This window comes from Pelobates fuscus, chromosome 1 (assembly GCF_036172605.1).
Source record: "Pelobates fuscus isolate aPelFus1 chromosome 1, aPelFus1.pri, whole genome shotgun sequence".
NCBI classification, from domain to species: Eukaryota; Metazoa; Chordata; class Amphibia; order Anura; family Pelobatidae; genus Pelobates; species Pelobates fuscus.
The window spans coordinates 334,579,813-334,603,007 of record NC_086317.1 but is presented as its reverse complement, the minus strand read 5'-3'; the positions used below and the strand labels follow the sequence as shown (position 1 = coordinate 334,603,007).

The 23,195-nt window shown below is 40.0% G+C and overlaps 1 protein-coding gene across 1 annotated transcript in view; it reads left to right on the top strand.

The window, feature by feature from the left end:
* Positions 1-23,195, top strand: part of ITGBL1 (integrin subunit beta like 1) — a 293,013-nt gene that overhangs the window by 102,480 nt on the left and 167,338 nt on the right. The window contains exons 3-5 of the mRNA XM_063460094.1: positions 12,793-12,939; positions 18,103-18,225; positions 21,812-21,952. Coding sequence (XP_063316164.1) covers positions 12,793-12,939; positions 18,103-18,225; positions 21,812-21,952 — 411 coding nt within the window. The remainder of the gene's footprint in view (positions 1-12,792; positions 12,940-18,102; positions 18,226-21,811; positions 21,953-23,195) is intronic.

Sequence of the window (23,195 nt, the reverse complement as noted above, 5' to 3'; positions counted from 1 at the left end):
GAAAGAATGGATAGCAGTTGTGAATCAATATCAGCTGACAGCTGCTGGAGGTTAATAGAATTAAGGTTCCTCCTGAATTGAGGGGGGTTAGGCTGAGCTTGTTAAGTGACAGGGTACTAGAGAGCAAAAGATAAGAGGTGGTGATTAGAAAGAGGAAATGCAGATATTGGATACTGAGAACTTTCCCACGCTGTGCAAAATGACACAGAGCACTCTGATTGGCTGGATTTCAAGCTAACCAATCAGAATCAGAAAATGACTCATAACACTCTGATTGGATGGCTTGAAATCCATCCAGAGTGCTCTGTGTCATTTTACACAATGTGGGAAAGTTCTTTGGAATTTTCCCACGCTGTGTAAAATGACACAGAGCACTCTGATTGGATGGATTTCATAAAGTGATTGGATGAAGTGAGAGAGAAAGTGAAAAATAGAAGGGAGAACATTATTAGGAGAATAGGTGCTGTGTTTTTACGATATGGAGAATTGAGCTGTAAAGATTGTGTGTGAGGTTAGGAGGGATAAGGGTTAAAAAGGTAATCATTCTGTGGATTAAGCCATTTTAGGTGTGAAGGACTTTGTAGACATGATTGGTTTGTGAGGAAATCCAGGTAATTTGAGCTATCTATAAATGTAATGAATACCACGTGGAGGGTGGGAAATGATTATCCAAAGATGCTACCTCTGCTTAGGGCAAATCATGCAGGGTTAGGTGCTGTGAGTTCTGGGTGTAGCTGTTTCAATGGTGTATAGGACCAAGGCTATAAGAGATAATCTAGGGTTATATAAAACAGATTGGGGTTGGGGAAGCATTGAGTTGTTAAAAACAAAATCAAGGAAAAAGCAGATGAAAGGGAATTTAAATTTAAGGATATGAGGAAATTGCAGAGATGAAATAGGTAAAAGTCATAAATATAGAATATCACAAATTAACAAGGCTTAGAGTGCGAGAACTAACAGTAGCAAAACAAACGTTTAACTAAACAAGGGAGGTGTATTTAAGGTGCACCCAACAACTCCATTTGTCTTCGGATCAGTTTCAATACAACCTGAAATGGTGTCATACAGGCTTGATAAGGAAAAGTTCTGCTTTGAAGAATGAAGGAGAAAGATAATAAACTTAACATTTTACACTCCAGAAAAGACTGGTCTGAGATGTTTAATTGTGACTTTAAACGCCATAGAGCCTTTCAACCAAGTACTACTTCATTGTGGGGCTTATAAAACTATTTTCAAAGTTATCGAATCATCATGAAATATGGAAATCTCACAAAGCTTTGCACAACAGGTAGCCCCTGGCTCTGTGGTATCTAACCGTTATCCCCTTAATATTCCATCATGATCCCCTTTTATTTCTGAAGCTGTGTCCTTAAGGGGTTAAACAAATACAAAGAGCAGTCACTAGCTGTAATGACAGCTATGCAATACTCATCCAAACCATTGTGGATTCAACACCATGATTAACAAATGAAGACTTGTCCAGATGCCATATATCCCAGCTTTGTGACGCTGGCTTGATACAGTTATTTGTTGAGGTTATATTACAGTGATGTTGTTCTGTGTTCATTTTTGAAGTTGTACTTTTGCATTAGTTAGCAATTATACCATGAAATGTCTGCTTCTCCCTGCCTGTAAGTTTTAACTTGCAGTCACTTCTATTTTGACAATACAGTTTATCTGTCTGGACAATGTGCCGCCATTATTTATGAGACTAGTGAAACAAAGATAAGAAAATAAAGACACCATTAATTTTGCACTCTCATTTATTCATGCGTTAATGATAACGGAGTAAATCTTTCCATTAAAAAAAATATATTTTTTAATTACCTAATTTTCCCATATGATATTTGAACCATAAAATAGGATATTTGAGCCATACAATAGGATAAAAACAAAAGCAGAATCTGTTATCTTAAAAAGGAGTTGTGAAATTTGGATTGCCACATTAGTGGAGTATTGTAGTATCTTCTATAGCCTTTTTATTAGATTAACATAAATTTGTAGTGGCAAGATTTTGGTAGTCAATTCCTATTTCAAGCCTAAAACATTTTTGACCACAGTGAAGCAAGCAAGCTAAGATGGCAATTAAACAGCCAAAAACTATTTCAGGGTGCCATAAATATGCTCTGTGATGTGAGAATTTGGAAAAGAAAACAGGAGTTTAATGAAGATATAGCAGGTTCCTATTCCCACGTGTCTCTATTTAGGATTGACCATCCCTATTTTTGGCCCAAATCCCTCTGTCCCACTTTCCCAGCACAATGTATCTTTTGTCTAGGAGCTCTATGTTCTTGGTCTGTCTTAATTTACACCAGAGCTCCACAGCAATAATATTCACAGTAATGTGTCTTTAAACTGCAATAAATGTGCTTAGACATGGGAGCTCTAGCTTTTTTTTTGTAGATTGTAAGCTCTTCACCTACTGTTCCTGTATGTCATACATGTTTTGTTAGAATGAAATGTTTGTCTTGTATTACCTATTGTTGGCATTAAATACATAATTGTATTGTTAATTAGCTGCCATCAAATTCTGTTTCACGCAGGTTTTGATCACTTAACTCTGAATTTAAGCAAGTCAATTCCAAGTTGCAAAATTCAGGGTAAAATAGCCGTGATGTAAATCCAGCCAAGTTAGAGAGCGTTTTCAGTGTAGCTATTTTTGCCTAGATTTTGAAATTTTGGATTTGATTCACCAAAATTCAGAGTTTGCTGAATAACGGTGTATGTTTATCAATTGAGAGCCTATTGCACATTTTTTCACTTCACAATATCTTACATTCCTTTTATTTGAAGTTAAACTGACAATTTGTCATGGAAAGGAGATTGAAAATGACCTCGGAATCCACTTTGATTTTCGTCTAAGCCTGTTAACACCTGCTACTATAGATTCATTTTAAAGTGACACCTATAAGCTTAGACAGACAATAAAAAATACCTATTGGCCCCCACCACTGAATGGCGGGTGGTGGCCCTAAAGTAAAATAAGGTGGAAACATATTGTCCTTCTCCCCGGCCCCCACCCCTGAGTGGCGGGTGGGGGCCCTAAATAACAATGAGGGGGGGGACCTACTGTCCTCCCCACCGGCCCCCACCCCTGAGCGGCGGGTGGGGCCCTAAATAAACATTTAACGACCCCCCGTCACCCCCTCCCCCTAAAAAATAACCCCTAATTTCCCCCCTCATCCTAAAAATAATGAGGGGGGACCGTACGCTAGATACCTGTAAAAAAAAAACAAAAAAAAAACTTACCATTTGATGTCTTCTTTCTTCTAAAATCTTCTTTTTTCAGCCCCAGAACGGCCAAATAAAAATACAGAATAACCAACGCACTTAAAATGTTATATTTGTTTTTAAAAACGAGCGCAAAAAAAAAAATCCATGTTCACCTGGAGGGCTCGCGCAAGCTTATAAAGCCTTGCCCCGCCCTGCAATTAGGCTCAGAGCACTCAAGTGGGTTTAAGCCATCCAATCAGAGTAACTGACAGGTAACTGGAGAGACTGACAGGTAAGTTTCTACATTTAACTGTCAGAGTGCTCTGTGTCATTTTACACAGCGTGGGAAAGTTCTTTTGAATTTTCCCACGCTGTGTAATTTGACTCATAACAGCACTCTGATTGGTGGAATGAAAGTAACCAATCAGAGAGTTAAGAGTCAAATTACACAGCGTGGGAACATTCTAAAGAACTTTCCCATGCTGTACAAAAGGACACAGCACTCTGATTGGCTGGATTTCAAGCTACCTGTCAGTCTCTACATTTACCTGTCAGAGCACTCTGATTGGATGGCTTAAACCCAGCAGAGTGATCTGAGCCTAATTGCAGGGCGGGGCAAGGCTTTATAAGCCTTCCCCCGCCCTGCAGAGCTCAGTCTGCGCGGACCCCTCCCGTCCCCTTTATTCTAACATGGGGCCCCCAAACACCGCTCAGTGGGGCCAGGGGGGGCAGGACAATAAGTCCCCCCCCCTTATTATAAATTCAGGGTCCCCACCCGCCGTTCAGAGGGGGGCGGGGGGTAGGGCAGTAGGTACCCCACCCTCATTGTTATGTAGGGCCCCCACCCGCCGTGCAGGGGTGGGAGCCGGGGGGGAAGACAGTAGGTCCCCCCCTCATTGTTATGTAGGGCCCCCACCCGCCGCACAGGGGTGGGGCCGGAGGAGAGGACAATAGGTGTCCCCCCCTCATTGTTATTTAGGGTTTATTTTTTTATATCTACTGTCCTGTAAATTGACCTTTAATCACACACAATAGGTTCCTGCAGGGTCTAGCAGGCTATTAACCAAGTAAGAGATACATTCTAAATTAAACAATTTTAAATGAAATAATTTTAAACATTAGATGTCACTTAACAGAAAGTGTTTAGCAAGGCTGTGTAAGTTACATGCAGGAAGTTGTGATTCCAGGACTGTGTAAACAAAAGTAATTTAACGACTAAATGGCAGAGAATTGAGCAGGGGCATGATGTACGCACCAAAACCACTCCATTTATCTGAAGTTGTTTCGGTGTATATAGCATCCCTTTAAGCGCTGGCCAAAACACTGCCACCATATTGGGACTGGCATTGCGTCCTTCCACCTAGCCAGCACTGTTTCTTTGTCTGTTGCAAAGACTGCCCACATTTAAATTAACTCCATCAGTGTCAGGGTGGCGGTCCGATGCCCGGGACCCAGACACTGTCCGGGCGGTGGTGCAGGACCGGGACCCAGTATGCCTGATGTTCAGAGTAGGAGTCACAGTGTGGAGGTGGATTAGCAGGGTCTGGTGCAGGGTAAACGCACGCCCCCTGGTGTTGAGCACCAGCGTTTGTGCAGCCACATACCAAGACCCTGAATCAGCTTCAGCGGATACCAGGAACTAGGAGCATGGAAATTAGCAGACCTCCCAGGAGCTGAATAGGAAAGTTCTGCAGCAAGATTGTATCCAGTACTAGAAACAAGGCAAGACTAGAGATAGGCACCAAACATAAAAACAAGACACAACTAATAGAACCCAGAACCAGAGAAGGATAGTAAGCTAAACCCAGAACATATACACAAGACATGAGGAAAACATGAACATAACATGGGCATGACTGGACAGGACTGTACATGGACTGGGTATACAAACTAAAACAAGACAAGATAACATAGGCAAAACAAGAGGAGAAATAACTAAGTACTACATATGGAAATTATGGGGGTTTAGTCACACTATATGATCATACATTGCATAAGCCTGCCAACAACGCCAATGTACCCCATATCTGGCAGGTCCTACACTGCCTAATGTATGCTAAAACAACCAAAAGACATATATAGCACTTACCTGCAAGAAAGGGCAGAAGCCTTGAGGAGCTGCCTGCAGGAACACTGAAACAGAGTGAATGATGGAAAACAAACGGGTGTGGCAACATAAAACAATCATTTAAATGAAACCTGGAGACTGGGAATCCCAGGGATGGATTACAGGAATGAACCCAGAAATCCCAGCATAAAGAAAACCAGACATAGAATAGAAAACCAAAAAAACAAGAAAAACTAAACAAGAATTGTAACAAGAGTACTGGATACTAGAAGCCAAGACCAGACATCTCCACAGAACAGAGCAGGACGTGAAAATCAGCCCTCATCAGATATGCATTATCCCCTGACAAGTCCCTTTGTCAAATAGCACTACCTCCTATAAACGTAATAAATTTAGAAATTGTATGATTCATTCTACGCCTACTGTGCACTAACCCTTTTCATGTGAAAGGTTTTTCCACACTGGCTGAGGAATTGCTTTTGACCATATCAAAAACAACCTTTAAAAAGTGCATAACAGTGGGCCAGGTCATGATTTGTGGAATGCATATTGTAATGGCACCCGGAGTAGGGAAGGGGTTAACGCCACCAAAGCTGTTCTTTTTCCCGAATGTGAAGTCAGCTACCGAATACTCCTAAGCGCTGAACAGGAATCATACAAATTATCCCCTCAAGTACGAGACGAGGCTCTGTATTGAGGGTCAAGCAGGATCTGTTTAATGGGGGCTACATGTCAGCCTTTTATGCAGGTCTTCCAGCAATGGACACTCCCATAGGGACCTTGTGGAAGACTGAGACGTTTGTTTTTTTACGATAGTCAATCATGTACAAGTACAGAATGCAAACACTCCCACACAAACAGTACAACTCCTTCTCTCTATCCTGGAGATAATTGGGTTAAGTGCTTGAAGTAGCTCAATTACCTCCAGGCATAGAGACTATCCCAATTTTACAGTAATGGTAAAAACACATAAAAATACATATTTCCAAATATACCGAACGGAACCCCCACATATCACCAGATAGCTTAGATCTGAGTGCTCAATATAAGGAAACAGCGCTCAGATCCCATACATGTAGTTCAATCGCGATGGAGTTAAAGTTTATACATTGAGCGTTCGACAAAACAAATGAGCTCCATGGGTTTACTATCTGGTACAGTTCCGTTCGTGCATTGTCAATTTACCGAACGGCACAGCATTCATATAAATGTGGAACAGAGTGATGGATGATCAGTGATTTCAGCGGTGTTCGTGGGAAGCAGTTTCCAAAGTCAGTTCCATTAGTTTGTCGATGAACACTGCTGGGCGTTCGACTGTCCAAGATGGCCGCTGCCACGTGTTCGTTCATACGAACGACGACCACCCAGCTGACCGTTCGGGAGTTGGAAGTGTCTGCGGTTAACCACAATGTTAATGAGGGCAGAAAGGTTAACGAGCAGCACACTCCCCTGCTGGGTGGCCTGCCATTCAGTAGTTTGTTTGTATGTGGGTGAATGCAAACAGAAAACATACGAACCACCGGCAATAACCAAACAAACAGACGAATCAGGTTTTAAATAATAATCCAAAGGCAGAAAGGTCTGCCACACATATAGTCAATCGTACTAATCCTATCCAAATCATTACCTTCTGTGTGAATAATGAGACTAAGGAAAACTGAAATTACCTACTTAATCCCACACATTCTGGATATACCTGTCTCCAGTGCAACCCTCACAGACCATCCAGCAAACCTTCACCAAGGAGCAAGCCTAAGGTTTGCTCGTTGTTATGCTCCTCAGCTGGCCAGGCCACCCAAGAAATAAAAGAATGCCCAAAAATCTACACAACACATGGAATGGAACCTAAAGGACAATGATACAATCATAACAAAAGAGGACAAACATACCGGCGAAATTGCTGAGACTTCCGTCTTCCAAAGCCATTAACTGCCTCTTTAGAAAAAAAAAAAACAAGCTGGCCTCAGTAGCTGCACCTATGCAAAATAAGTAAGGGGGAAAGGATCAAGACTCCATCCCCAACTCCTGTAAACCAATTGGTAGTGGGTCAGGGGAGATCATTATTGTTAATCAAGAAAGGAAACCCCACCTCCTGGACAAACTAACTGTAATTTCTGAGCTACAAAGCAAATTAAAAATAAATAAATTACTGGCTGTTAAATGATATTGTAAAAACACAAGTATAACTTCTATACATACTTTCTTAACACTTAAAAAAAAGCATGATGACATAGAATATTACCATAAAATTTGGAAGCAATAGGTGAAAAAAAAAACAATGGCTGTACAATATACCTGAAAATATACCATATGACACTCTATGGTATATACGTTTGCAAATGGTATGCATTTCTGGGGCAATTTAAGAAAAAAAGCTAAAAAAGCTCCAAAATGAGGAATAGTTCCATCAAATCCATGTCTCAAAATTCTACCTGTAAAAACTGAAACAGTCAGGTCTCTTATATGTCCTTAAGGTTAGGGGCCAGCTAGGTCATCTGTGAGTGGGCGGGGCCTGCTCCTTTTCAGGGTGTGTCAGGTTTGCCCCTATTCTCGGAGTACCATTATGGGCATTGCTAATGACGCAAGTTATGTCACTGGTAACACTTCCCAAGCATACTTTCCACCCAGTCCCAATTTCCCCATCAGGATTGTTAGATGGTACCTGAATGGCAGATACATTTGTTTTCTTTGATAGCTCTTACCTTAGAAGACAAACATACCACATTCTAAAAGTGTTTCACATTGAAATTGTATTTTATTCCTTGTATTTTGTGACCTGTAACTAACAAAAATGAACTGAAATCCTAGATTTCTTATTATTATTATAAATTAATTTTGAATTACTATTTAGCTGCACTAATTACATACACATTGTTATTGCCAAATCTATGAAAAAAAATCAGTTTTTTTTAATATTTATTTCTTTATGATAAATGAGAATTCATGTATGGATATGTCACATCAAATTTTCCCTTTTGTTTTCTTACAGTATATATGGATGGGTGCAATAAATGAGAAAGGCGGGTTCATTTGTGTTGTATTAATGGATTCTTTTGATGTCTGCAATATATGCATGTCCATTTAGTGCTGATGCTTAGAGGTGCATATTGTCAGTCTCAGCCACAGCAATGAAATAGTTAAACTCCCATTAGTTAGTGAGGCTGTGCCTGCTTAGGGAGGTTTAGGCATGTCAAAATTGCTAACCAGTGGTGGTGAGAACTTTCGAATGAGAGTAAGCCTAGTGGCAAGCATAGAATCGGCTATTTATGTCCTTCCTCTTACAGGTTTATGGAAAGAAAACTACCAAGTGTGATTAAGTGCCATTGCCATTATTTTCATTTTTTTTTTTTTTTGCTGACATGTGGAGTTAAGTACTCCTAAAGATATCTAATAATTTATTCAACACATACCTCCTGCAACTGTGATAACAGAATTCTATGGAGACTTGTAATGTCTATATAAAACCCAGTAGGGGTGACGTTATCTGATATATCACCTCATCAGCAGTCACAAAGATGCAGTGTGCATAGAATGATTTGTGTCAATTATTAGATGCATTTCTCTCTTTTTCAAAATTTCTTAAAAGTAGAATATGTAATATTCTTACAGTAAAAATGTTCACGAATTGTAATCACCTAAAGAAAATTCTTTGAGGGGAAAATACAGCATAGCTTCAGATCAAAAGGATGTAAACATTGTAGAAAAATTGCATCCAATGTGCTCATCTTTATGCATTACAGCTGAAAAGATGCAAACAAACCATGCAGGCTTGATTTAAAAATATCAATACTGGTTGTGTCTACTAAGCATGAAAATGAAGAGAACTGTTTGTGTGGACCACCAGTGGTTCCAGGACCAGAGAGGGCTATATCTCAAAATATTACATATATATTCATAGTGTGGGGATATTTATGGGATGATAATATTAAACAGTCGAGAATTGCCCACTATTTCGATTCTCTTAGATCTTAGAGATCGTTATCATGTAAGTGAAATGTATTCCATACAAATAAAATCACAATTTGTTATAACAATAGATAGAATTTTTGTGACAAATAAAATAATAATATTAGGCAGCATGCATGATATTAATTAGTGAATATTTAGTATAACATAAGTATGCAATACAATGGCAATGTTAAAACATGTTCCAATGGCTAACAGCATCAACTGTAAAGACTTTAGATTTATAAGGGTACTTCGCAGACAGAAAGTAAAACTTCACACATTGAAAAGCGATAAATCCTTGGCTAACAGTTAAAACCCTTTCAATGCTGGCTTGATCCTCCTAGGCATATAATATCCTATTCTCATGTAATTTTCAAATAAACATAACATTCAAACCAGCTCATTAATCATTTCATGGAACCATCCAATAAGAATAATCTACCAGATTCTATAAACCGAATTTTAATTTGCCTAAAAAGATATCTTATCTTATTTAGAGCAAATCAATACACCTGGATAAAAACAGCGGTATGCTAACACGTGATAATATCAAACTAATATATAATTATTCTTGATTCCACCTGCAGAATGGAATGTTTATAACTATATATTCTTTAGTTAACTAAGATTTCTAAATATTGAAATCTGACCGTGATTTATCCAGTCATATATCATGCTATTAGATTTTTTTTTAATTTAGATTAATTAAATAAAACCAGCATAATTACCAGTTAAGTAGATATTCTCATCAGATGAGTAGGTAGTCCCAGGAACTTGAATGCGTGTATGATTGGTTGTATGGAGGTATGTAAGTAATAGTAAAAAGTAAGTGTCAAGGAGTGTTTCTTGAGTTGGGTCCAAGAGAGTTTTAGTGTTAGTCCCAGAGTAAATATCTGTCATGGATCTCTCTGCATGTCCGAATCTGAAAGCCCAAAACTCCAACTCACTTAACTCTTCCCTTTGTCCTAACTTTTAAAGGACCAGACTCTCTGTACGTCATTAGTTGATAAGGCCAATAGAAAACTGAAGGTGTGGTCAACCTTCAGATTACAATTTAGGTATTTGGTCCATAGAGGGCAGTCTCGCCTCACTAAACCTTCCTATCCAGGAAAGAGTTAACTTTTCCTGATGATGATTTTGATGTCATTTGGCTTATCTAAAATAACTACCATAACTTAAATTTACTTGTCAGTTCAAAGTGTTTGCCTCAGTCTTTGTGGCAACGACTTTGATCGTAATTTCTAAAACTGACAATTGTAAACTCAATTTCACCCTTACTTACAATGGGACCTTGTACAATTTAGAAAGTACAATTAATTACGGTACATGTCTTCTCTGTCACTAGTGTCTGTGTTTAAAATTATTTCTATTCTATTAACATTTAAACAGAGCATTCCATCCCCTTGCTTCATTGCTTATCACTTGGCTTGTTTATATAATGCATTCCTTAGCTCAGGCTCAGTGGCTAGTGAAAGCAAGGAAATGATGTGTCTTTGTTATCCTGAAATCCAAAATGGAGTCCGCTCTGTTCTGAGTGACTCAGGCAATATACACGTTTAATCTCTATTTTAGCACAAAATGTCTGCCGATATAAATATCCTGACAATAGATGGTTAATTGTTCATTATTATGATCATATGAATGCAAATTTGTCCTACTTTGTTTTTTGCAATGTAGGTAATTACAATATTTTTCTTGACTGTAAGTTGATTTCTCAAGCATTTGGAGTATTAGAGATATTATCCACTTCCCTTTTTAGGCAAAATGGAAATCATCATTTATGTATTTAATTATTATTTTAGTATTATTTTTATTATTATCATCATCAATTTCAAATGGATTTAAAGAATAGGAATATGAACAGATCAGTGTAGTTCGTGGAGAAACAGGACTCTCGAATGCTTTGATATGGTGGATCTATTGACTTCTGGTGGATCAATATTATTACTGGCCAATGCTATACATGATGATTTTGCCTCATTATTATAGACCAGGGGTAGGCAACCTACGGCACTAGTGCCATGCACGGCACTCAAGGTGTCTTTGCACGGCACTCAAGGCTGCTAGAGCCAAACAGGCTCTGGCCTATCAGGAGTCCCAGTAAAACTTCAGATATTTGCTAATACGAAGAGGTTGTGAAGGACAATCCTCAATTTAAGCATTGTAGCACATGGAGATCACTTCCTCCCAGCACTTGTGAATGGGAATCCACATGTAGTAAAGCAGCCCGTAGCTGCTGTTGCAGCTCCTGTCCTTTACCTGTACCTGGCCAGCCTGGACCACAGTGGGACCCAGGGAAGCCACCCACACTGCTAGATATACTCAGAAATGCAGAATAACCCTCCCCTCATACAAATAATACAAACAGCCCACACACAAACATACACACAATCCGCACAAACGCAACCTGCTAACAATCCACATACATGCACACAACCCCACATGCAGCCTCTCACATGCAATACCCCAAACAGCCCCCACACACTACTAATAAAAAATACGGCAGCATACACACCTTAATAAAAAAAAATAGGACCGGCACGCTACGGGACATTACAATCCTATATCGGCACAGTGCTGCTAAAAGGTTGCCTACCCCTGTTATAGACCATATGACTTGCATGATTTGTAGTGTTTCCTCTTGGAAAAGATTATGTCATGGTTTGCTTATTTTGATTGACCATTTTAATACACAGGAGTGTTTATGCAGGTTAATGATGCTAACCTCACATTGTGAAATAAGATGAGCAAATATTTAGAGAATATGTGAGGTTACAAATATCTACAAAAATGCAAGAACTCTCAAGGCATTATTTGTTCTAATGCAGGTTTGCTTTCATTTTCTGCATGAAATTCTGACGTCTCTGTAAATGTCACTTTGAGGTTTCTGCAACTTATTAATGAAAAAAAATAGTTTGTTCATAAAACAAAGCTGTTAACACCAGTTGTCACTTTTGTAGCATTTCTCCCTTTCCCTTGCACAAAGTTCTTTCATTTTGAAGTCATGAGAGTTCCTATAATGGGTTAAAGGGGCTAGTCTCGACCAATAAAAATGTGCAAAGATGCCCACAAAAAAAGAGGACATTTACAATTTGTAGCAGTGTAGTCAAGTACACAACTTAATTTTTAAGAAAAAAAGTCGCTATGTCCTTAAGAGCATTTTATTTTACAAGAAGCTGTATTGTACATCTTCTGAAGAAATGACAAAAATGTCTGGATTTATCTCAAAAACAGAAAGTCTTTTATGTGGTTTATATAAAAACATAGAATGTGATGGCAGATAACAACCATTCGGCCTATTTAGTCTGCCCGATTTTCTAAATACTTTCATTAGTCCCTGGCTTTATATTAAGTCTAGGATAGCCTTATGCCTATCCCATGCATGCTTAAACTCCCTCACTGTGTTAACCTCTACCACTTCAGCTGGAAGGCTATTCCATGTATCCTGAAATTATTTTTAAACCTTTGCCCCTCTAATTTAAGACTATGTCCTCTTGTTGTGGTAGACAGTAAATCATATACCAATTACAGAAATATTAATGTATGCTTGTTTCAACCTCTAGGACATGGATCGTGTGACTGTGGAAAGTGTCAGTGTGATGCTGGCTGGTCAGGAGAAGCGTGTCAATATCCAACCACTTGTGACTTGACCCGGAAGGAAAGTAACGAGATGTGCAAGAATTCTCAAGGCATTATTTGTTCTAACACAGGTTTGCATTCATTTTCTAAATGAAACTCTGACGTCTCTGTAAATGTCACTTTGAGGTTACTGCAACCTTTTATGTGTTATTACCAGTAAAAGGTTTTGGTGCACATCACAATGTACTTTTCGAAAATGCCAAAATACTACATAGATAGAGTATTTTGGTGCATAGAGAAATGAAAGACATTTTAGATTCTGTGTGTTAATAAGCAAAGTAACCATGCTTATCTCTCTTTTAGAAACTGACATGGATTCAAGCTGCGCTTGATATATTTTTTCTCCTCTATAAGTGCAGTAAAACTTTTTTATGTGTTATTGAAAAAAAAATCAATACTGATATGTACAAGTGCTTAGTTTCGAAATCAAGAATGTTCTTTTTTATTTTAATTTCTTTTATTCTTTATTTTAATTGTGCATAGAGGGTACAAACAGGCTTGCAATGCCACAACATCTAGTGGAAGCTATTGAACAACATATATTAACAATTATATGGCATTTGAAATTTCTGCACATTTTAAGTTAAAGACGATTGTTACATAAGTACTGTACGTTTGGTTGAGAATAGGGAGTAGGTAAACGTTAAACAGTGTGGCATAAGAAAGATAGTCAGATAAGTGACATATAACAGTGGGATACATGCCGTGGACTCCATGCATATGAGAAGAAGAAACAGAAAATAAGAAGGCAAATAATATATCACGCCATCTAGGAAAAACAGGCTGAGAGTGAAAACCACTGGGGGCCGAGCAGACCGTGATGTTACATGTGTCCATGGAAGACCTAGTGGAGAGAAGTGGTTAGGGACAAGTGGCTGCATTTTGTGTCCCAGAGTATCAGTTCTTAGGTGGCATGTGTTGAGCTGGGAGCTGCTATCTCTTGTAGAGCCCGGCTCGTGTAGGGCTGTGTATGTCTCTATGCTTGTATAAAGTGTTTAGATGATGTTGCTTGGAACTTACAGGCTGTGGCTGGGTAATACAGTAGTTTGGCATGGTGCAAGACGATGAGGATTCACAGCTTCTTCCAGGTGTCACTGGTGCCCCATTGGGTAGTGTCAGAGCTTCCTTTTCTTTGCTTGGTGTTCAGCCGAGTTAAGCGCTTGGCAGGTATGTTACATATTTTGTACTCCCACTTGGTGGTTCTGCGTTGCTGCATGGGCTCATAGTTCCCCTCCAATTATCATGCCAGAGGGGCATCTGTAGTGGGCAGAGAGTCCGGTGGATCTTAAAAGGTGGGCCTTGGTAGTGGGACACAAATCGGCTCATGCATTTTTTTAAACCCAGATATCAGGGTCAGAGACGAGCATGCTGTGTCATCATGGCCATTGTGGACCACTGGGCATTTGTACTATATGCTTGTTAGTCAGTATGGGTTACAGGTGTAAAGATTTTTGTGCAAATATACTTTATACAAAATATACTACACACCAGCTATGTTCATTAAATCTGTCAAATGGCCATGGTTGTTATGGTGCTTGGATTGTGTCTTGCTGTGTGTTGTAAACATAATCTAAATATATTAATTTAATCATATTAAGATCAAATGATCTCTCCTGGCAAACCATGCAGAGTCAGCGCTATACAAGCACCAACCTTGCTATGTGCGTTCACAGACTGTTGGGCGTTACCAGCCCACTGGCACTTCATTGCAGTAGAGTGAGGTGAGAGGAGGACCTGGGAGGTTGAATGTTCCTCCCTTGAGCTGGCCAGTTACCACTGCAATGCTATGCCAGATTCCTCGAGAGGTGGGAATTTAGCCTGCAGCTGGAAGAGCTGCAGGGTAGATTCACTCACTAGCACTGAGTCAGGATTACAAGTTGATCCAGCACGCAGTACTGTGTCACACCTAGGATAACGTATGGCCGGACTTAACGTCTCCAAGAATAGTGAAAATAATTGCCGAGGCCAGGGACACAGAATCAGACACAAAGATGAGGAAAAGGCAAAAGTCAAGGATACCAGATGGGAAGTAAAAAAAAAAAGCCAAATACCAGAAAATCAAAATCAGGAACACACTCTCGGATAACCATAGGCATGAAACCACAACAGGGCACTGAGCAAGAGGATCTGATTGGCTGTAACCGGCCTTTGACCCCAAAGGCAATTACCAGGTTTCCATTTGCATGATTGCTGCTCAGCACAAACCCTCCTGTGGATTTGATTGCTGCTCGGCACAACTTTTCCTGTCAGGACAGTAATGTTGCTCGGCACAACTTTTCCTGTCAGGACAGTAATGTTGCTAGGCACAACTTTTCCTGTCAGGACAGTAAATGCCATTAACCACATTTTTATGTGCGGATGAATACGTAACACACTGGCTCTGGGGATATAAACTTTGAAAAATAAATAAAATAAAAATAATCCCTCATACACACACATGGGTGTATTTACCGCGAGGCTGGCAAGGCATTTGCCTTGGGCGGCACTTTCTGGGGGGAGACAAAAAAAAGCTGCCCTCTAATTGACCTGGCAAATGCCTTGCCAGCTTCTTGTCCTGGGGGGCCAAGGAGCTGGCCGGCAGGCCACCTCAGGGCCCCCCGAGGCTGGCAGCGGCGGCACTCTCCGGGCGGGCGGCGAGGGAGCACTGATCCTCCTGTTCAGCTCCCTTGCGCGCATTGCAGTGATGCCGGAGCCGGAATACGATGCCGGAGCCGGAATACGATGCCGGATGCCGGAGCCGGAATACGCGCATTGCAGTGATGCCGGAGCCGGAATACGATGCCGGATGCCGGAGCCGGAATCACTCCGGCCCCGGCATCACTACGCGGCACGCGAGGGAGCTGAACAGGAAGATCAGTGCTCCCTTGCCGACTGCAGGGGGGATTGAATAAATAAATAAATGTGCATGTGTGTGTGTCAGTGAGTGTGTGTGTCTGTTAGTGAATGTGTTAGTATGTGTGTGTCTGTTAGTGTGTGTGTCTGTTAGTGAGAGTGTATGCGTGTCTGTTAGTGAGTTTGTTAGTGTGCATGTGTGTTAGTGAGTGTGTATGTTGTCTGTTAGTGAGTGTGTGTGTGTCTGTGTCTAGTGTATGTGTATCTCTCAGTGAATGTGTTTGTCTGACACTGAGTGTATATGTGTCTGTCAGTGAGTGTGTATGTGTATTTAAAAGGCGGGGTGGGGGGGGAGGGATGCCTGAGTATAGTCATGCCTAGGGCAGCACAAAACCAGATACACCACTGCACACACACACACTGCAACCTCTCACACTTTGCACCTCTCACGCACACTGCCCAACTCATACACACTGCACCACTACACACTACAGCATCTATATACACACTTATGGAGTCATCAGAGACAAGTCACAGGTAAATAGTGCAAGCAAAATTTCCTTGTGCTCTGCAGTTCAAACACAAAGTCTTTTTCTCATGCCAGAGCTCTTCAGCAGAGCTTTGTGCATGGGCTGCCCTGGAAGACCATTGAACTAACATGCTCACTTTGAGGGGAGGGGGGGGGGGGAGTCTGTCATTGGTGATGACACAACACCCTCCCTCTCTGGTTCTGTCCCCTTTGCACTGGGACACAGTGATAAAAAAAATGCTGATTTTTTTTCCCCAGTCTGGTCCTTGATGCCACTATATCTGTAAACTCCAATTTACAATTTGGCATGCTCAGTTTGGCTACTCAAGATAAGGGAACACTTGTGTATATAAAAAAAAAAGAAAAAAACACAAACAATTTGTCTATATTTACTTTGTTTAAATTTGATGTGCAAATTCTGATACAGCACTTTGGGAACATCCAACTTTCTTCGCAATTATCTTTTGAGGCTTTTCCTCCTTATGGAGGGTGTCAATGATGGTTTTCTGCACAACTGTCAGGTCAGCAGTCTTCCCCATGATTGTGATTCCTACTGAACCAGACTAAGAGACCATTTAAATTGCAGGTGTTATGGCTTACTTAGCTGATTAGAGTGGGACACTGTGAGCCTAGAATATTGCACGTTTTCACAATATTCTAATTTACTGAGATTGTGGATTTGGGGTTTTCATGAGCTGTAAGCCATAATCATCGCACTTATGACAAATCACGGCTTGAACTATCTTGCTTTGCATGTAATGCATCTATCTCATATATTAGTTTCCCCTTTTACGTTGCATTACTGAAATAAATGAACTTTTGTACGATATTCAAATTTTTCGAGTATAAAGGTCATCTGCTTTCCCAAAACTATATGCTGCAACAAAATACTCTAGAAACAAGCCAATAAATGTATATAGAGTTGCCTTTATGCTCCCTTGCAGTGCACATATAGATAAACCCCAAATACAATAACCACATATTGCACTCCACCATGGGAGAATCAGAGATGCAACTGTTGACAAAGTGACCTTGAAGGACGCAAAACACATTCAGTCTTATTGGGCAGGTAGCGGGTCTAATTCCTCCCACTTATCTATCCACAGTTGATATTTTTTTACTGTGGACATACTGACACTGTTACATGTTAATTAATTTGCATGGACTATGAATAAAGAGAGGATGTATTGAAAGTTACTCACATTTTGCATTGTTTCCCTTGTGGTGGAGTGCAATATATGGTTATTTTATTTATCTGTTTATTTTTAATTGATACTCACTGTTGTAAAACATCCATATTTAAGGAGTGGCAGGCAGAGGTTGAGCTTGGGTACTAGGAGAGTCTCCGTGTTTGTCAAACAGTGTAACAGAAAAGAGTACAGCACCCCAAAACCCCATGCACCATAATCACCAAAATTACTAGGTGTATTGGTTCTGGTGCATATAGTGCATGTCATTTAATGTCATGGCATATCTGACTTGGCATTGGTCCTTAAAAATGTTAAAAAATATGATAGTTTTTAACATTGCCATAATTTACTAATATATTTATTATTTACATAGATTCTTGTTAATTGTTTCATATGGTTATAAGATAAATTAAAGTCCTGGCTTTCCTAACCTCCTAACGTTTTAGCCTCCATCTTCAGGGGTAGTTTCACCTTCAATATTTTATTGCCAATATGGACAATTAACTTGCCAGCAGTGCGTATTAAACCCACCTGTTCAAAGCATGTGGATACCAATGTCCAACATGGTTAGAGTGATAAATATTTTTTTTCATTATGAAGTTGTTTTTATAACATGCAATCATCATATCATCAGAAATTACATTGCCCAATTTGTGCGGTTACATATATGTTTTTGTTCATAGGGTCATGCATATGTGGGAGGTGTGAATGTCTGCTTTTAGAAAAAAGTGGACTGATTTATGGAAAGTTCTGTGAATGTGACGATAGAGAATGTATTGATGACGAAACGGATGAGATCTGTGGAGGTAAGTACACAATTCTAATGAATGTCTCAATTAACGTTTTGCCTTTTTGATGTCTTGTTTGTGTGTGTAATGTTTCTGTCATTCAGTAATTTAGAATACTGATGCATTAATCCATACTTCACCATAGAAAACATTTAAGGTTTAAAATGTATATCTGTATAAATGTAATATTAGATAAAAAAAAAATCAGTCTTGCTATCACAATTAAAAGGGACCAAATTAGCACCGAAACAATGTAAGGATCAAAGGGACACTACAGTATACGCACTATACTATACTATCCTGAACTCTCACTGGTCAATTCTCTGCCATTTAGGATTTAAATCACTTTGTTTGCACAGGCCCGGTCACACTTCCATGTATTAAACTCACACATCCTTCCTAAACACTTCATGTAAAGTGAGATCTAATGATTAACTTCCTTTTTTGCACGTTCCGTTTAATTTAGAATTCCTTATATCCTACTCTGCTATTATTATTATAATTACCGTTTATATAGCGCCAACAGATTCCGTAGCGCTTTACAATATCACGAGAGGGATGATTTAACTATAAATAGGACAATTACAAGAAAACCTACAGGAATGATAGGTTGAAGAGGACCCTGCTCAAACGAGCTTACAGACTGTAGTAAGTGGGGTATAAAACACCTTAGGACAGAAAATAGCAATAAAATAAAGTGGGAGTGAAGCAGAGCTGAAGGAGAGAGTAGAGTGCTGCCCTTTAGGAGAGAGCAAGAGACAGGTATGTGAGGTAGAGGTTACTCTGGGAGGCCATACGCTTTCCTAAAGAGATGCGTGTTAAGGCTCTTCTTAAACGATTGTAGACTAGGGGAGAGTCTGACAGTGGCAATCAGGCTATTCCATAGGAAGGGAGCCGCCCGCGATAAGTCCTGCAAGCGTGAGTTGGCCGTACCGGTGCGAGCAGCAGACAGGAGAAGGTCACGGGCAGAGCGGAGAGACTGAGAAGGGACATACCTATGGATCTGTGAAGAGGTATAAGAGGGACTAGAATTATTCAGCGCTTTATGGGTTAGCACTTTGAATTGACTCCTATAGGATACAGAAAGCCTATGTAATGACTGACAGAGGGGTGAGGTGTTAGAGGACTGACTAGAGAGGAAAATCTGTTTGGCGGCAGCATTCATTACAGACTGTAGCGGGGCAATACCAATTAGGAGAGGGTTACAATAATCCTTGGTAGCATCTTGTGTAAGAAAGGGGCGGATGCGGGCTATGTTTTTAAGATGGAATCTACAGGATTTGACAACATACTGGATGTGAAGCTCAAAGGTGAGGCCAGAGTCAAGTATGATGCCAAGACAAAAGGAGACACTGAATGAGCGTTGGGAGAGATAGGAGGAAAACCACAAGAGGACAGAGTCACAGAGACCGAGTGATTGAAGAATTTGAAGAAGCAGAGCATGATCAGTGGTGTCAAAGGCAGCAGAGAGGTCAAGAAGAATTAGTATGAAGTAGTGGCCTTTGGATTTAGCTGTGATTAGGTTGATAGTAACTTTGATAAGAGCAGTCTCAATAGAGTGGAGAGGGCGGAAGCCAGATAGAAGAGGGTCAAGGAGAGAGTTGGAATTGAGGAAGTGAGACATACTGGTAAAGACAAGTCTTTCCAGAAGCTTTGAGGAGAAAGGGAGCAGGGATTTGGGACGATAGTTAGAGGGGGAGGACGGGTCAAGAAATGTTTTTTTCAGGATAGGTACTACAGTGGCATGTTTAAGTTTAGCAGGGACAAAGCCAGAAGAGAGAGAGAGCAGTTGAAGATGTTTGTTAAGGAAGGCGCAAGACAAGGGGAGAGAGATCTGATAAGGTGATATGGGATAGGATCAAGCGGGCAAGTGGTGGGGCGAGAGGAAAGGAGAAGCACAGACACCTCTTGTTCAGTAGCCAGGGAGAAAGTCTGAAGGGTAGGAAAGGCATGATCTACGTGCGCTTGAGAAAGGCAGGGTGTGGATAATTCTTTCCTTAGCTGTTCAATCTTGTCTGTAAAATAACATGCAAAGCTATCGGATGTAAGGTTAGATTGGGGGGTGGCCACAGCTGGGCGAAGAAGAGATTTAAAGGTGTCAAATAGATGCCTGGGATTGCGGGACCATGAACTAATGAGAGAGGGAAAGTATGACTGTTTATGAACACAATATGAATCTAAAATGGAGAAAGTCTGACTGGGTGCGAGACTTCCTCCAGGAGAATTCAGCACACCGGGAGCATCTTTGCAGGTAGCGTGTTGATTTAGTATGCTTTTTAGTAATAGCTTTCTAGACCCTGCAGGTGCCTGAGCAGGTGATAAAAACTTCTAAAGCAGGTTAACGTCTGATTGAAAAGTAAACCATTTTGCTTTAATGCAGGCTGTGTGAGTCACAGCCAGATGAGATGTGGCTAGGGCTGCATAAACAGAAACAAAAGTGATTTAACTCCTAAATGCCAGTGAATTGAACTGTGAAACTTCAGAGGCATGACCTATATACTAAAACGGCTTCATCAAGATAAAGTTGGTTTGGTGACTATACTGTCCCTTTAACAGCTTGATTCACTACATTTTAAAGATAGAAATATATTTATACGATTGATAAAATTAAATTTGAAATCAGCATGCTTTTTGAGGGTATATTTACTAGACATTTAGCTGTACAGAGATAGCAGTGGGCTTGCTGACATGTCAGAATAACTTAGGGGAGTTGGAGATTTTTATCAACTTTAATAACTTTTTCACAGGTTTGCAAGTTTGTTGAGTGGTCGTCACAACTCACAACTAAGTGTGATAAATACCATAGGGTGGATTGAAAACGGTTTATCTCTAAAATTTCCAACACTGTTCCCTATTCCCAGTTCCCTATTCTTTTAAGTCCTAGCATAATCTCTGTCTTAACACACATGTGCTTTACCCAGCCCATATACTGTACTCCAACTCGTATTGTGTGATGGAATGTTAAAATTTATATCAAATGCTGGTCTCTCAACAAAAACTGAATTTCAAAAATACTGTGGCATCTTGCTTAGCCACTGCTGGCAGCCAGTGAGCTGCAGGCAACTTATTTAAAAGGAAAAAAAAAAGGATGACAGACTTTTTATAACTGCATTTACGCTGCTGGCTAGGAAGTCACGGCACATTAAGCAGAAATACTGTTTCCCAAGAGGAAAGATATTAGACAATAAAGAGGATGCCTTTGTTCAAGAACTGATATTGTGGTTTCAAACATGTTTTAAGAACACCTCATTTTATTACAACCCTTAATTCACTAACAGGTAAGACAATATGCAAATATATTATAGCCACAAGAGGGAACAAAAAATGTATAAAAATAAAAATATAAACCTCTATTATATCTCCAAAACTGGTTGACTCAACACCATATAAACAAATAAACAAACTAAAAATAACGGAGTAGCACTGTAGAAATTGTAAGTGTCTCTGAGAAATCGTCTCCAGTTTTATAAATTATTTTTTGTACCTGAGAAACATCACTCTAAAAATGTACTTATAAATGCATTCACTTTGTAAAAATGAAGTATGTATACAAATATATGTAGTTTTTTTTTTTCTCACTGTATAAAATTTGTTTTGGGTGCAGGCCACGGGAAGTGTTACTGTGGAAACTGCTACTGTGAGGCTGGTTGGCATGGAGATAAATGTGAATTCCAGTGTGATATCACCCCATGGGAGATCAAGAAAAGATGCACATCGCCAGATGGCAAAATCTGCAGCAACAGAGGTGTGTCATTATTAATGAACCTCACATCTGTATGTCTTTCAATTAGTCTTACACAGTAATTGTGCCAGGTTCTAATTTATTTGCCCAGTCTATTAACAACGTCCAGAATAATGTGAGAAGCACAGATACAAGCTCATGAAACATGCAAGCAGCTAATGCATTGTCTGTCACTTTCAGATATAAGATTTTTGGATGCAAATATCATGGTCGTATTTATTGCGGATTTGATCATATATGGTTTGTATTTATGAAAGTCTGCTATTAGTTTCTTGTTGTGTTGTAGCCCTCTCTCCCATGTTTTACCACTTCCTGCCCACTCAGTCTTTGCTGCTCCATGTTAGCCACCTGTTCCCATTCTCTCGTATGATTGCATACAGTACAATTATTGACTTTGATGTGAAAATTAGTCATGATGTTGCTGCCATTAATAAAACAAGTCAGTCCTATCAGTGCAGGACTGTCTTTCCAATGCCTATACTGAGAGACTGACAGCAGCTATACAATAGCTCCTACCAGGGGCGTACCTAGAGCATTTGGCACCCGGGGCGGACCCTGAGTGTGGCACCCCCCCCCCCATAATAAAAATGTAAAAAAACACCCACATATTTTTTCAATATTTTCAATACCAGTGCTTTTGTAGAAAAGGGCTGGTGAGAACCTTCTAGAAAACTCCTGCCCTGCCCCTTTCTACAAAGCCCCTGGTCTCGCCCTTCATATAAAAACCCTGCACCCCGATCACATAAATTTCATTCACTCCCTACACATAAAAATCCTGCACACCCCCTTAATAAAAAACCCTGCACACCCCCTTAATAAAAAACAAAAACGTGCACAACCCCTCTTAATAACAAAAACCTGCACACTCCCCTTATAAAAACCCTGCACACCCCCTTAACAAAAAAACAAAAATCTGCAGTGCACATCCTCCCTTAATAAATAGAATACTGCAACCCCCTTAATCAAAAAAACCCTGCACCCCCATTATTTAAACCTCCCCCTTTAATTCTTTAATCCACAGCCCCCTTTAATTAATCCACACCCCCCTTAATTAATACACCCCCCTTAATAAATCCTCACCCCCCCTTAATTAATACACCCCCTTAATTAATCCTCACTCCCCCTTAATTAATACACCCCCTTAATCAATCAACACACCCCTTAATTAATACACCCCCCTTAATTAATCCACACACCCCTTAATTAATACACCCCCTTAATTAATTCTCACTCCCCCTTAATACAC